The 14344-nt window shown below is 49.7% G+C and overlaps 1 protein-coding gene across 1 annotated transcript; it reads left to right on the top strand.

Annotated features, from left to right (window-relative positions):
• The first annotated feature begins 3492 nt into the window (after positions 1–3492).
• LOC119378550 (probable chitinase 10) lies at positions 3493–14072 on the top strand. The gene is made up of 7 exons (XM_049411775.1): positions 3493–3777; positions 5008–5260; positions 9455–9561; positions 9656–9805; positions 11374–11691; positions 12409–12539; positions 13470–14072. The coding sequence occupies exons 1-7, from the start codon at positions 3493–3495 to the stop codon at positions 13975–13977; spliced, it is 1752 nt and encodes a 583-aa protein (XP_049267732.1). The 3' UTR covers positions 13978–14072.
• Positions 14073–14344: the final 272 nt, after the last annotated feature.

The raw sequence follows: 14344 nt of genomic DNA, 5'->3' as shown, positions 1-14344 counted from the left end.
AAAAACTGGAACTCGCTAACACTCACTCAAGAAATACATTTTGCTCTCAGAGCTCACTCGGACTTAGACTCACTAAAATTTCCCTCAACCGGACTCACTCGGACTCAAACTCACCAAAATATTACTCACCCGGGCTCACTCAGATTCATGGCTCGGTCTGAGTCTGAGTGAGTTTGCCGAACTATGCACGATAATGTGTGCAAACTTGAGCGGGCCTTAGTACGAGACACATCACGTCGTGTCGCCAGGGAGATTACGTTTAAGCTACTATTTTGTACGTCCCTTGTTCATGGAAGGCAATACCTACAGCCACCTCACAATTCCAATAGGTGATGAGGTGAATAAAGTTAAGCAGCGCGTTAGATTACTTCTATCTTTTTGATTTGGGGTATCTGCGGTTGTCTATTTGTCCTTCATTCTTAACAGAAGAAAACGTGCCGCTTTGCCCTTGCGCCTGTGACCCTTGTTGTAAAAAAAAATTGCTTGTTAAGTTGACGACAGCGCACTAATGCGCCGGTATGAATGAGTGCGCTAAGTGCAAAAAAAGAGAAAAAAAAACGGACATATAAAGCACTAAGGGCGTCAAAATGTTCCAGTGCTGTGTTCTCTTTTCAAGAAATAGAAATACTATTCTGCTTGGTCACAGATCATTTTAAAACGGTGGTGATTTGAACTGGCCTCGTTCTATCTGGTTTCCCTGCCCATATTATGCTCCTTTTCTTCAGGCGACAGTGTTTTCCAACTCTATTCTACCATTTCTCGTAAGGATATCTTCTTTATTTTTGTTTTCTTTTTGTTTTCTTTTTACAGACAAGAAGGTGCTCATGAAAGAATCGCGAACGACTGGTCGCTTCTGTTGTCACAGCTTACTACGCTGCTTCTCATGACAGGCCAGAGAAATTAACGTTAAGAGCGGACTCGTTTCTTGCACTAACACGCGTGCTTGCTTGAGAGTGTACTCTATACAACACCATTAGCTGCTCGACGCCGGTTCCACAATATCCGCAGTGCTGCGCGTTTTTAGCCATCAGGAGCGCAGGCATATCCAGAGGCGCCGCTGTGCGGATCAGCAACGACGCCCAGTGAAATTTCGCCAGCAGAACAGCCTCAAGAAAAGTCTACCGGCAGCAGTATCTGGTAACTGCGGTACCCGGCGTCTCTGTGTAATTGCGTACAAAACGACCAGTGTCGTCGGGGTGTTGCGAATTCGATACTTGATCCCGTCGGAATCGGTCATAAATACCGAGCAAATTGCTCCCCCCATCTCCGACCGAGGCTTGGAGCGGCGCCCTTTAGGCCGACAAAATCGTGTCCGCTGCTGATCAGTGAGTCGCTCCGAAAACGGGCCGACGTTGCTGCGGGAAAGTACGCATAACAGCGAGACGGCGCTTTCTCTCGTCATACCTAATGCCCGGCTCATCCGGACGTTCGGTTGTTTTTATAGAGGATTATATAATATACCGTACAGCAGCTACCATTTCGTAAATGCTGGGCTGTTATATATAGCATCGCCACAAGGCGTTACAAGTTGCAAGGCGCGCGCGTGACTATCATTTCGTTTTATTGTTCCTGCCAAACATTGTCTGCCGTATGTTAGATCGAAGCATTTTGATATTACGACGACGGGAGTCATTGGCGTAGCCGGGGGGGGGGGGGAGTCAAACTTTCTCTTCCCCCCGAATTTTTTCAATTTGCTTCTCTCTATATACACGCACACACACAAGCGCACGCACGGACATATATCACGTATGATCGAAATCTCCTCCCGAAAAAAAATTTCTGGCTACGCCACTGACGCGAGTCGTAGCAGGTCTTCCCCGTTTCGACGCAGCGTTGAAAGCAAGCGGACAAAGCTAGAGATGTGCTTTTTTTTTTCGTGTAAGTCATGCAGAAAGATTGCGAAAACCACGCTATGATTATGAGGATGCGTAGTGGAGGGATCCGTAAATTTCGACCACTTGCATCGGGTTCTTAAACGGGCACCTAAATCCAAGTGAAGGAAAATCAAGCTTCCCGATGCGTAGAAAAAGGGTTTATTTACAATAAACTGCAGACCGACTCCGTGGGTTTCTGCTGTAGCGCGTGATTCCGAAGCACGAGAGTGTTCTGCTTCTTCTTCGTCGATCTTTTTCCAAGACCAAGTACACAGGTACATGTGATTCACCGTCTAACAGCAGCCGCGAAATGTCACACTGCTTATCAATGAAGTTGTGAATGCTAGACACTGGTATTTTCACTGAAACATAAAATTGCCAACGCACCTATCTGACCTAGTTGGAATCGGTTCATGCTTATGAAGTGCGTAAAAGAAAAAAAAAGAAACAAAAAAAGCGGAGCCGGAACACAAAGAAGACAAGCTACGGATACCGAAGAAAAGCAGTCTAATTCCGCTACTTTACCCGGAACTGGTTTGCTTGGGAGAATACCCACCGGTGACTACAATGTTCGAGGCCCCATTTCAGCTTCATGACAAATCAGTTGTAAGAAAAAAAACCATATAACCTGACGAGGAAGAAGAAAGCATGGCTAAAAGAAGAGTTATTGAGTTATTGCATCCTCCCACGTCGGACAAATCAGCTCGTGTGTCTGGGAGTGAAGAAGAAGATGAAGAGGACAAGAAAGCGCACGCCGGTTCGTGATGATGATAGTTTTCTGTTCGCTCTGCACGGACTAACGGTCGGATTAAACAGATCCGCTGTTAAAACTTGGAGCATGCTTAACCCATATATGCCCAGTGTCCTACATGATAGGACGCTTCTTTGATGCACTCTAACATCGCTATTTCTTTAGCTGATGACTAGCGCCACCTACAGCACACCAAGCAGGCCTCATTCTCAATGTGTGCAAGCCTAGACATTGCTTTTCATGCTGCCCGTGCCGACCGCTTTCTTCCGGGCAAAGTGCAATGTCGGTGTGCACGTGAAATGTTTCAAGGCTTACCACACCCGCACATAGCACCCCTAATGCCCAGTGTCCTATATCTATAGGACGGCTCAAAAACAGTGTTGCGTTTACCTGGCAGTAGATAAATAACTTGTGCTTTCTTCTGAGGGTAGAAGTACACTTTCTGTGAAAAAAAATTTGTTTTGTCATTTTTTCTGAGTTTGGGCATATATGGGTTAAGCTACGTCTTTACGGGTGAAACGCATAGCCTTGTCGGGCCCTGTTCGCATAAGTTTGTCACTCTCTTGCCATACTTCGCCAATTGGTGAACACCTCAACCGTGCCGTGTAGAAAGGAGCGTCTGAGCGTGTGGCAATTGCAGTTGTCCTTTTGTCCACCTGCAGTTGTACTTTGCAGTTAATCCTTTTAAAAAACATATCATCAATATCATCAATCCTTCTCAATGAACGTGCACGTTCATCGTCGTCGTCGACATTCTCGAAGTCACGCGCGCACGAGAGCTGGAGCACAGAGAAGAAGAGGAGGATATTGCTGGTTCGACGCGTCATTCCGCGGAGTTTCAGTCGAGAGCTATACTGGCCCTGAAAAATGCCGCGGACGCACCACAGAATGCTGCCGAAGCGCACGCGTGGAAGGCCGCAGGTTGAGAGCTCTTACGTCGACACGACCACGGTACCCGAGACCGACGTCTACGACTTCGACGGCACCTCTGACTCGAGCCGCTGTCGCGCGGGGGACGGCGACGACGACCTCCTACGCTCCCAGCCAACCACCATCGACACCCACTTCACCACGGTGGCCACGATGGGCACCCACGATCCACCGCAACGGCGCGTCTTGGAACTGCAGAGCCAGCTGGAGGACTCCGCCGACGTAAGGCATTAACATACGATTCCCGGAACGAAACTATGGCACATGTTCGCTATTCTTCGGCGATTACCTAATATTCATGTCCAACGGCCACGTTTAGTGTCATTTTTGAGCGAATTCACTTAGCTATTAGTGCCATTGACGGGATGTGAGACGGTAGTTTCGCTGTATACAACGCCGCCGTGTGCGTAAAATATGCTAATTGAAAGCATACTTTCTGAAAACGCTTTGCAGCAGCTATATATAATAATATCTGGGGTTTAACGCCCCAAAACCACGATACGATTGTGAGGGACGCCGTAGTGGAGGGCTCCAGAAGTTTCGACCGCCTGGTGTTCTTTAACGTGCACCTAAATCTAAGTACACGATCCTCAAACATTTTCGCCTCCATAGAAAATGCAGCCGCCGCGGCCGGGATTCGATCCCGCTACCTTCGAGTCTGCAGTCGAGCGCCATAACCACTAGACCACCATGGCGAGGCAGCACCTATCATACGGACGCTCGCGGCACGTTCACTGGTTTCCTTAAGCACCTTGAGGTAACCCACAAAACAAATGCAATGAAATCAGCAAAACATAACCTTATCAGAAGTATATTCCTCTACACCAATCGAAGGAAATTAGCGCCCTTAAGCACTTGTCTTCTCGGTGAACGATAATCGTCATCCGTACCGTTCACTTTTCGTTTACGTAACGCTGCGCGCCCAACAGTAATGTCACGAATGGCGTGCGGATTATTAGTGAGACACCGCGTTCACTACAGAAAACATTGAGCGCTCCGCGCTAGAGAAAGTGAGTGGCCGGAAATACCCGGGGGTTATTGTTTAGGGACAAGATAAACACCAAATGGTGCACGTGTTTTCTGAGACTACAGCGTTTACCTTTATATACCCTGCTACGTACACTCTTCAAAAAAATAGTGTTACTCTTTTTGAGTCGGTCCTGACTTGCCTCGTATACGACTCTCTTTAAAAAGAGACGTTAATTCCTTTTGGTCCCGTGACCCCTCTACGAGAGTATAGTGATCTCTAAAGGGAGTTCACGTGTCTCTTTAAAGAGAGTCGTCATGTACGTGACAAGTCACGAAAACTCACCAAAAAGTCAAAGGAATCTTCTTTTTTTCTTGGAGTGTGTATTATCCCTACACAATATGTGTAGCACCAGCATTGCCTTTCATTGAACTACCGCTACCTTGTGGTTCTTCGCTGATGTCGTGTCGCGCTACCGGTTGCAGCAGCCGGGTACAGTCCACGGCGAAGGCTGTTTGGCGAGACTAGCGAGCCTGGCCGCCACGCTGCGGGAACAGCTGCAGTTCGGGTCGCGAGTGCACGATGTCAGGCCGACTGTTCTGTCCTGGAGAGACGGGCTGGCGTCGTTCGCACGCCGCAACAACACCAACCTGTTCACGACGTTCGTGGCTGTGACAACGGTGTTCCTGCTGTTACCCCTCTGCGTGCTCTACTACAAGGCGGGAACCATGGCCGCAGGTATATGGGGCAATACACAACCATGAGAATGTTTCCTGTGTATGAGGAAGTCTGACGATGAATAAGCTGTCCTAGAGGTCCCGCTGATACTAATGGCGACGTTATACTTAAAGGGGCTCTGCATAACTTTTCCAAGTAATCATCGGATGGCTTCATTAAAGGAGTTATTGCCTCATGAATCGACCACCGCCAAAATTTTTGGAATCCGTCATGTACGAGCGTAGTTACAGGGATATGTCGCACGCTTTGAAGGGGTACTGACACCATTTTTCGAAGGCGAGTTTACTCTGCCACACGAACCTCTGTATAGGCTTCCCAAGCAACGCTTAGCGGCGCTGCTGCTCTTGACAGGCAGCGCCATCTCTGGCAGAAAAAGAGAAACTGGGGTGTTAGCAGCGCGCGTTTTCCCTTCTCTCCACCGCTACAGTGTTCTACCACCGCGTTGCTGCTCGCTTCTGTGCACGTGCAGAGCTCTCGCGGTGCACTTTCGGCGCCTCGCAATGTACCGCTTGCAGTGCGACTTCAAAATGATTTTCAAGCTTGACTGGCACTTCCGAAAAGCGAACTTGATAAAATGAGAAAGGCTCGTCAATCACGTTAACGGTGAAGAGCAGACGATCGACGACAACCACGCCCGACTCAAAGCGAAATGCATTTCCCAAGTCGCGATTACACCGTGTAGGACGTATACCTCGAGGTAAGTCTCATTCTATCATGCTAAAGATGAATAATGGTCCACATGCACTCCGAAATGAAGCCGTACACGCTATCGATGTTCTGCGGCGTGGACTACGAATCATATGATTGTTGTTTTGATATGGCATGCTTACAGTAGCAGCCGTGTACTTTCGTGAACAAACGTTTGCGGCGTGCGAAAAAAAGGTTATACGGCCATGGCACTGCTTCCTGAGAAGGTTAGAGTCATGTCCTCCGTGCCGCTGGAGAATCACCCGCCGATTAAGACGCGAGGCAGCTAGCTGAGCTTCAACCACTGTGAAGCAAGATGAACTGCTCGCCTCGTTTTACAGCGAAAGTTGTTATGAGATCATTTCACCGGCCGTTTTTGGTGCCGTAGTTGTCCGCCGCCGCCGCCGCCGGTGTCCGTAACCAGTATCGCTCGAAATAAAAAAAAACTAAATAAGAAAAAAATTCCAGGATGGAACGAGGTTCGAACCTGGGCCTTCTGCGTGGGAGCCCAGTATTCAACCTCTGAGCCATGCCGGTGCTTGAAAGTGCTTTGCAAAAAGGCCCTATACAGGCTTCATGTCGGGAAGGAACCACATTAGCATGCAATAGCGTGGTAAAAGAGTAGAATAAGCACCAAGCGTCGCACAACGCGAATTCTGTAACCAGGCGTCACACAATGCGAATTGCACAACGAGTAGGTTGTGAATGCTTCCAACCCATTACAAAGAGCTCTGCCATAATTCTTCATCGTCATCACGCACATCATCAACAACGTGCGCATAATGCCTTACATGCGTTTAGCAGGTACCACGGCTGTCTGTAAAATGACGAAAAATGGCACAGTGCCTACTGCCCTACTTCTAAAAAATTACAATGATTTTAGCGTAGTGGGTTCCTCGAAAGTGCACTTCTGTTGGTTGCCAAGGAAGCCCATAAGGCTCCCATGATCCATTTCCTCAGGGTCTCAATAAAGTCAATTCTCTCTCTCTCGCTCTACGTTTCTCCAGTTAAAGTGGGTTATAAGCGTGTGGGACAGTTAAATACGACCGGGCGTCACACAATATGCATTACGTAACTAGTGGGGGAGGGGAGAAAGGGGTCGTTTAAAGCTTCCAACCCATTACAAAGGGCGCAACCATATTTATTCATCGTCATCAACCGCCGCATCAACAAACTGCACATAATCGCTTACATATGGTACCTCGCTTCTCCGCAGAACAACGAATAACCGTGCTGGTTGCTTCCAACTTCCCAAAAATTACGCTTTGTTGCGTAGTGGGTACGTTGCTAATGTACCTGTATTAGTAGCCACAGGAGATTTATAACGCGCTCTAGAAAAGCCGCTCTTCCAGCTTTCGCTGCGACTGTGCTGCGCTTTCCGCGCAGGCCTGGCGTTTTTTTTCGGCTCTCGCGTCATGCTTGCAGTCTCTTTTTATGATATCGACTTGAGAGGCGTATAAACCTGCTGCGTGAACGCGGCTAGAAAGTCGCACAAAGTCAGAGGTGGTTACTTCAAGGTTGCAATTGCAAAGCATGTATTAAGTGCCAGTTATATTAGCGGCTTAAATATATTATCACCCCAATAAAGTGACAAAAACAAAGCAAACCTGCAGAACGATGTCAAAGCTTATTGAAAATGCACAGACGTCCGTTCCGGCGTGATAAAGCAGCCTTCCCGACGCGTGAAATGCAGGCGCCGAACTTCTGACAATGTGCGGAGTTCAGTTGAATTCAACCAACCGCGCAACGCTAACGGTATAACGCGAATGTGAACGTTCAACAACGACGGGTAGTCTCACGAGCACGGGGAATCAAAACACAAAGTTGCTTCACCTACAACCGTAGCTGGACTTTAACATGCGAGAAGACAGCGAGTAATCATTACTGTAGTCGCTGCGTGCATGCGCCCCGTTACTTACCGATTTCAGGTAGTCGAACGAGAAAGCGACGAACTCAGACAGCCAAAATAGAAGGCGAGACAGCGCTGTCAGCTATCCACGCTTGCCGCCTTTATTTCTCGTGCGACACGCCCGGGAACCGATACAGTTTAACACGCGAATCGTGTGCCTTGTCTGCACTGTTTGGCTGGCCACTAAACCGCAATACTTCGGACCACGCTTGCGCTTCCGCGGGGTCGCTTCTGCCATCGTGGAAATGCGCAGCTTCGCACAGCAAGCCTCTCGGTTCAACGTACCCAGCTGACGGCCTCCCAGTTACCCGCACCGAGAGAAGAACGCGTGCGCACGTGCGCTACCGCTACCGTGAAAGGGCTGAGTCGGCCGCGCCTGAGGTTCAGAGCTTTCCGACAGAGCCGCAGCGCGGCTGGCGCGGCGCTGTCGTCGCGCCGCAAACTTGAGCTTGGGTTCCCTATACAGAGACGGCTCTGAGCAAGTCTGAAGCTCAGCAAATGCTGATAAGATATTTTATTTGATATTAAAGTCAATTTTCCCGCGACGCAGCTACTGCCATCGACACTAGCTTGACGTCAAGCTGCAGTACTAATTCTGGTGACTTCAAGCAGCGGTCTTCTAGTTATGATGACGTCAGGTACCAAAACTTCCAAAATAGCCGCTTGTGCGTCACCAAAACATTAAAAATGGCCGTTGTGCGTCATCAACGGAGCCACGGCCGTGGAAATGTCACGATAGATATTTGCGCGAGCACGTGCGAGAAATCATACCGTGTTGTGACGTCAGGGTACAGTAGAACCGAAACTGGCTTTTAAAAACGTACTGTAATTACTTTTTCAGGGTGCACTCACGCTTAGCAGTACATTTTCTAGGCTCTGAAGGGCTTGGCCTTTCATTTCGCGCAAAAAAGTACAACTGAAAATTTTCGTGTCAGTACCCCTTCGCTTTCGTGCGAACGAGAGCGCTGAATGCTACGTGGAGGGGGAGGGATGACAAGGGGACAGGAAGCTACGTCGGTGTGTCAGCACGCATCATCACACCTTCAACACTTTCTTTTTTTATTCGAACACACGGCGTACTGTCAGCGTGATCGCGATTGAGCGCGCGGGCACGTCGCGGCGTCCCGCGGCGGCCGCGGTAACTCTGCAGCTCGCGCAGCTCAAATCAGACAATGGCAGTGTATCTTGGGTTGATGGCACCATTTGTCGAGAGAAGATCGAGCGATTTTTAACCGTCTTTGAGACAATGGCAGTATATTTTGGGTTTATGGCACAATTTGTCGAGAGAAGATCGAGCGATTTTTAGCCGACTTTGATTGTGGCAGTATATTTTGGGTTTATGGCATCATTTGTCGAGAGAAGATCGAGCGATTTTTAGCTGACTTTTTGAGAATTAATTGTAAATTCCAGGCCGCGTACTGCGCTATAATGTTTGGCTCACATGTTCTCAAGAGCCTCGATTACCGGTCAGCAACGTTTTCTGACCACGCTGAAAAAGTGTCGCAGGGCCCCTTTAATAGAAATATCTCCGTGTCGGCCGTTTACCTAGCAGAGTCTCACGATCGCTCCTTCCGTTGACGCTTTTCACTTAATGGCAGGCATGCATCAAAAGGGGCTATTGTTCACGGATGACGGCCGCAGCATCCAGAGCGGGTTCGACACGTCCACTTGCAAGGACTTCCATCCGCTGGTGGACGGCAGACCCGTGCACGCAACGCCGCCTTCCGTCGACACAGAGGGCTTCGTGCCCTAACCGCACTAAGGTCGTGAGCACGAACCCCATATTCTGCGTGTACCAGCACGACGTGTTCCTGCGCTTTCCCAAGCTGCACTACCGCGTCGTGGACGTGCCGGGTGCCTTCTGCACTCACCTAATCTACCACGCGGCTGGCGTCACGGCCGACGGCTCCATCTACAGCAAGGACCCCACGTTCGACGAGACATACCAGGCAGGGGCAGCCGATATTATAACAGACAGTGAAAGACGAAAATGGAGTTAGACAGTCCGTGTAATGTGTATAGACCACAGGGGAGTAGCCAGAAATTTTTTCGAGGGCGGTTGGGAGTTCAACTATACTTTGTGTGTTCGTGCGTGTGTTTATGTGTGCGTGTATATATGCACATGCATTTCAGTAACATTTGTTGGCAGGCTAGTTGGTGATTGCATAATTTCTTAGGAATAACAGCACGAACACGACACACGAAGACCAGGAAGAACATAGGAGAGCGTGTTGTCCAGCACTCTGTCTCGTGTTCTTCCTGGTCTTCGTGTTCGTGCTGCAATTTCTAAGAAGTTATGCACATGCAAAATTTAAAAATTTCGGGGCTAGGTGCCCCCCCCCCCCCCCCCCTGGCTACGCCAGTGATAGAAGATAACAAATGGTGCGTCTATTAGATATGAAATGTGTGCGAGTGACGGGGAGAGCAGTCGGCGCGATAAACAGCGAAGTGGTTGCGTTGAAATTATGAAATCTGTAGACACAGATGGTGACAGTTGGCACAAGACAGGGGGTACTGCAATATCGCTGGCAGAAGCCCTCGTCTTGCAGTTAATAGTATGATGATGATTATGATTGTAATGATACAGGAGGAGCTGCTCCTGCATTGCTAGGGACGCCGACCGGCTGATAAAGTATACACTAGAATGGCTTTGAAAAAAATTTACGAAAGGCTATCGACAGATGATGATAATCATCGAAGTCAAGCCGTAGCTTCCCGGTATATCTGCTGAGGTTTAGAGCAGGGGACACTTATTGGTTAGTTCTGTTGAATAGTGCAATGATGCATGTCGGCGCTATGGCACCGGACATGTCGCAGTGTACTCGGCAAGATAGGCTCGCAGCGATTTACGTGCTGGAATCCGATGTGGTACAAGACCCACCGCAATGTGGGATGCAGCACAGAGTAATTTTCAAGCGACGCTTCTTAATGGGTTAAGAATTTTTGGTGGTGGTGGTGGCGTTGTACTCGAAAAACCCGGCGCTAGCGAGCGTAGAGAAATGCGGTCCTGGAAGAAACGCGCCGGTCACATGCGTATTTCTAATCGACGTTTTTTCATTAATTGATGCTCTCTCGATCGTGTGCTTGTCTGCGATCGGACGTTTCTGATATGGCAATGCGATCTTTTATTGAGGTAACGTGCCATTTCACGCTGCAACATTTCTTTGTTGCCTGGATATGAACGCATGACCGTCGTTCCCTGTAGCAACTGAAGTGTTGCGCTGTTAAGCACGTGGATGAAGGTCGATTCCCAGCATGGAGGAAGGAAACTGTTAGGGAGCATGTGCAATGCTATAGAAAGAAAGAGAGAAAGAAAAAGAGAAGAAAGAAAGAAAGAAAGAAAGAAAGAAAGAAAGAAAGAAAGAAAGAAAGAAAGAAAGAAAGAAAGAAAGAAAGAAAGAAAGAAAGAAAGCTCTACGTCAGGCACGCAGACGCCAAGCTGCCCTTTCCCCATACTCCCGATGGGCGAAGGGGCTCCTACATTTTTTAGCTTGACCATTCCGTTCTCTTGGCGCAGGGCTTCCGGCAGGCTGCGGAGCTGAAGGGCGTCTACACACACCTGAAGGTGCTTCTGTCGCTGGGCGGCGGGCCGGACGAGCGGGACACCTTTCAGTTTTCCAGCATGTCCGGCCACCTGAACAGGACGCGCGCCTTCGCCGACAAGGCATACTGGTGGCTCGTCAACCGGGATTCGACGGGCCTCCACCTGGACTGGCGACAGCCCGGTGGACACTGCGGCTCTCAGGCCGACAAGCAGAACTTCCTCGTTTTGGTCGAGACACTGCGCGAGCGTTTCGGGCTTCGCTACATCATCACCGTCGGAGTGCCTTACCAGGTACGCATTCCTCTTTCAGGGGCGCGAGCCCATACAGTACGAATATTTACGTCCTTATTAAGGGTTGTGGTTTGCGTCCCACTCTCTCGAAAAGAAGCTTGCACCCTTTGGAGATCACCTTGTCCCCAAGCAATGTTTGTCATTCATCTTCCGTGTATTTCCTTTGGCACTGCCTTCCCAGTACTTCCAGATCGCTAACGAAATGTACAGGGAGTGTACAGCGTCCATCAAAAGTTCCCAGGCCACGCTGCCACAGGAATACGTGGGATAGTGACCTGGGAACTTTTGACGGACCCTGTACATGCCAAGTGCGCAAAGCGGGAAAAGGAAATGGGGGGAGGGGGGGCTAGGTGTTTGTGTTTACGCCGTTTCAGCAAATAACGCTACGCTAACGTTAAGTTTAGCAACGCATATCGGTGCGTGGTTTTCAAAAATATTTTTTTGTTACGACGTATCCCTTTGGTGAAAAGGACGCGCGTTTGGCGCTGCATAGCGAATATTTAGGGGAAAAAAGGGCAGATACGAACTTCCTGAACTTCCACGAACTTCCACGCTCTGAACCTCGTAATTAAAGGAATTTCGCACAAGTATGTATTTGTATATGAGTTCGGTTGGCGTCAACATTGGTTGGTACAGTGTCTGGGGTCGCATGGCGTGTCTTGCTGATTTTTTGGCTCAGTATTACCGATGATGCTAATTGCGACTTTCCTTCGGCAGGAGGAATATCGCCACCGCGGATATCACCTGCCAGGAATAGCGGACCAGGCTGACTTCCTGCTGGCCACCACGCACGGCTTCCACGACGCCAGCGAGAAATACGCGCAGTGTCCCAGCCCGTACACCACGCCGTCTGCAAACCACACGGCTGGCCGCTCCAAGAACAGGGCGCCTCGGTTGCGTAAACTTCGCTCGCTAAGGACTCCATATCAGTTCATCCTAGGAAAAGAAAAGTTAGCATGCAAACACGAACAAAAGTGAAAGGAAACAGACAACACAATTTGCCGTTCACTTCAGGGGCACAGCCAGAAATTTTTTTCGGGAGGAGGAGTTCGTTGACGAGACGAGGATAAATTGTGTGTGTTTTTTTTTTGTTTTTTGCTTAGAGGTACACTAAAGTGTGCTGGCGAAGTTGAAAATCTTCTTTCGGTAAGGGCACGCCCCGTGACGTGTGTGCTGGCCAGGCGGCTGTTGTTGAGTGTCGTTTTATGTGAAGTATCCCAAGATAGACAAACTGCAGCAAGCGCTTTTGGGGCAGCGAAGTGGCCAAAGGAGGCTTGGAAATACAGAACAAGACACAATCACGGCACGCGGATGGTGCTGTCTCGGCGCACTGTGACAATTAATTTGAGGGAGCAGTTCTCTCCCACTCCAACAAACACAGCCTGCATGAACTACCGTATCCCGAACTGCGGATGCATTCGTAAACCACGTCCTCTATCAAATGCAATACTTTTCCCTGCAGATCCTACCCTTTTCCTTATTCCAATCTTTTCCCCCATATCCCTTACAGACGCTGCGCCGTGGTTCCGATAAGGGCTGCTGCAGAAAATAGCATCTTTCCCCGCCAATATCTCTCAGGATTGACTCTACCGTAAAGCCTTGTACGTTTAACAGCATTGATAGGGGAGATGTGCTCACTTTGAGTTCGTTTCCCTCTTTGCGCCTTACCTTTCTTGTCCCCGGTCCCGCCCCCATTGTAGGGTAGCAAACGAGACAATTTCCTCGGGTCAACAAACATCTCTAACCTTTTCTTCCTTTCATCTTTCCCTTCTGCACAGGAACGGCCCCACGATGCGCGAAGTGATGCGCATGCTAAAGTACGAGGTGCCGCGCGAGCACCGCCAGCGGCTTTGCTTCAGCGTGTCGCTCATGGGTCACCGGTGGACGCTGCGCTCGTCGGGCGCCTTCCACGCGGGCAGCGCCGCCAGCCGAGCAGGCCCGGCCGCCGGGGACAGCCAGGCCCGAGGCGTGCTCGAGTACCCGCTCGTGTGCCAATACCTGCTGCGCGACAGCGTCGACCCGGACGGCATGTGCAGCTACGCGGTGCGCTTCCGCGACTGGGTCGCCTACGAGGGCGTCCATTCGCTGCCTCTCAAGCTGTCGCGCATGCGCAGAGATATGGGCACGCCGGGCCTGTGCGTCGCCGTCTGGGACCTGGCCTTCGACGACTTCCGAGGCGACTGCGGCAACTCGCGGTCGCCCTTACTCCGGACCATACACAGGGCGCTCAGCTCGAAGAAGGTCTGGGTCATTCCCAAAGGCGCCGCCGGCGGCAAACGACCGTAGTCGTGTCGTCTCGGACGGCTACGAACATAGTATGCGAAGTGACTTCGTGGTATTGAAATGCACGTACCGTGTGTCAATTGTTTGATGAACCTGATGCTATGATGCAGGCTGCAGTGAAGCTGTCTGGATTATATTCTTATATGGTGTTACGCATACGTGTCTAATTACATTCCGCCAAAAATGGTGCCATTAGAGATCTAAGCGAGCAACACTGTTATTGTGAGGAATTTCATATCAGATTGCTTTGCACTATTTTAGCACCTTAAATAAGAGGGAGAGCATGCACACATGCGCTTGCGCACACCATAGTTGCTAAATGCGACCGCTGTGGTACCACTCGAACGCACCGCCACCATGCCAAACAATG

The sequence above is a fragment of the Rhipicephalus sanguineus genome, unplaced genomic scaffold (assembly GCF_013339695.2).
Source record: "Rhipicephalus sanguineus isolate Rsan-2018 unplaced genomic scaffold, BIME_Rsan_1.4 Seq868, whole genome shotgun sequence".
NCBI classification, from domain to species: Eukaryota; Metazoa; Arthropoda; class Arachnida; order Ixodida; family Ixodidae; genus Rhipicephalus; species Rhipicephalus sanguineus.
Note: the sequence above shows the minus strand (reverse complement) of the source record. Positions and strands in the feature narration are given on the sequence as shown.

Coding starts and splice junctions, on each gene's coding strand:
- LOC119378550 (XM_049411775.1), top strand. CDS start 3,493: ATGCCGCGGACGCACCACAGAATGCTGCCGAAGCGCACGCGTGGAAGG. Junction 5,261..9,454: donor GGCGGGAACCATGGCCGCAG/GTATATGGGGCA, acceptor ACTTAATGGCAG/GCATGCATCAAAAGGGGCTA. Junction 9,562..9,655: donor CGCTGGTGGACGGCAGACCC/GTGCACGCAACG, acceptor TGCGTGTACCAG/CACGACGTGTTCCTGCGCTT.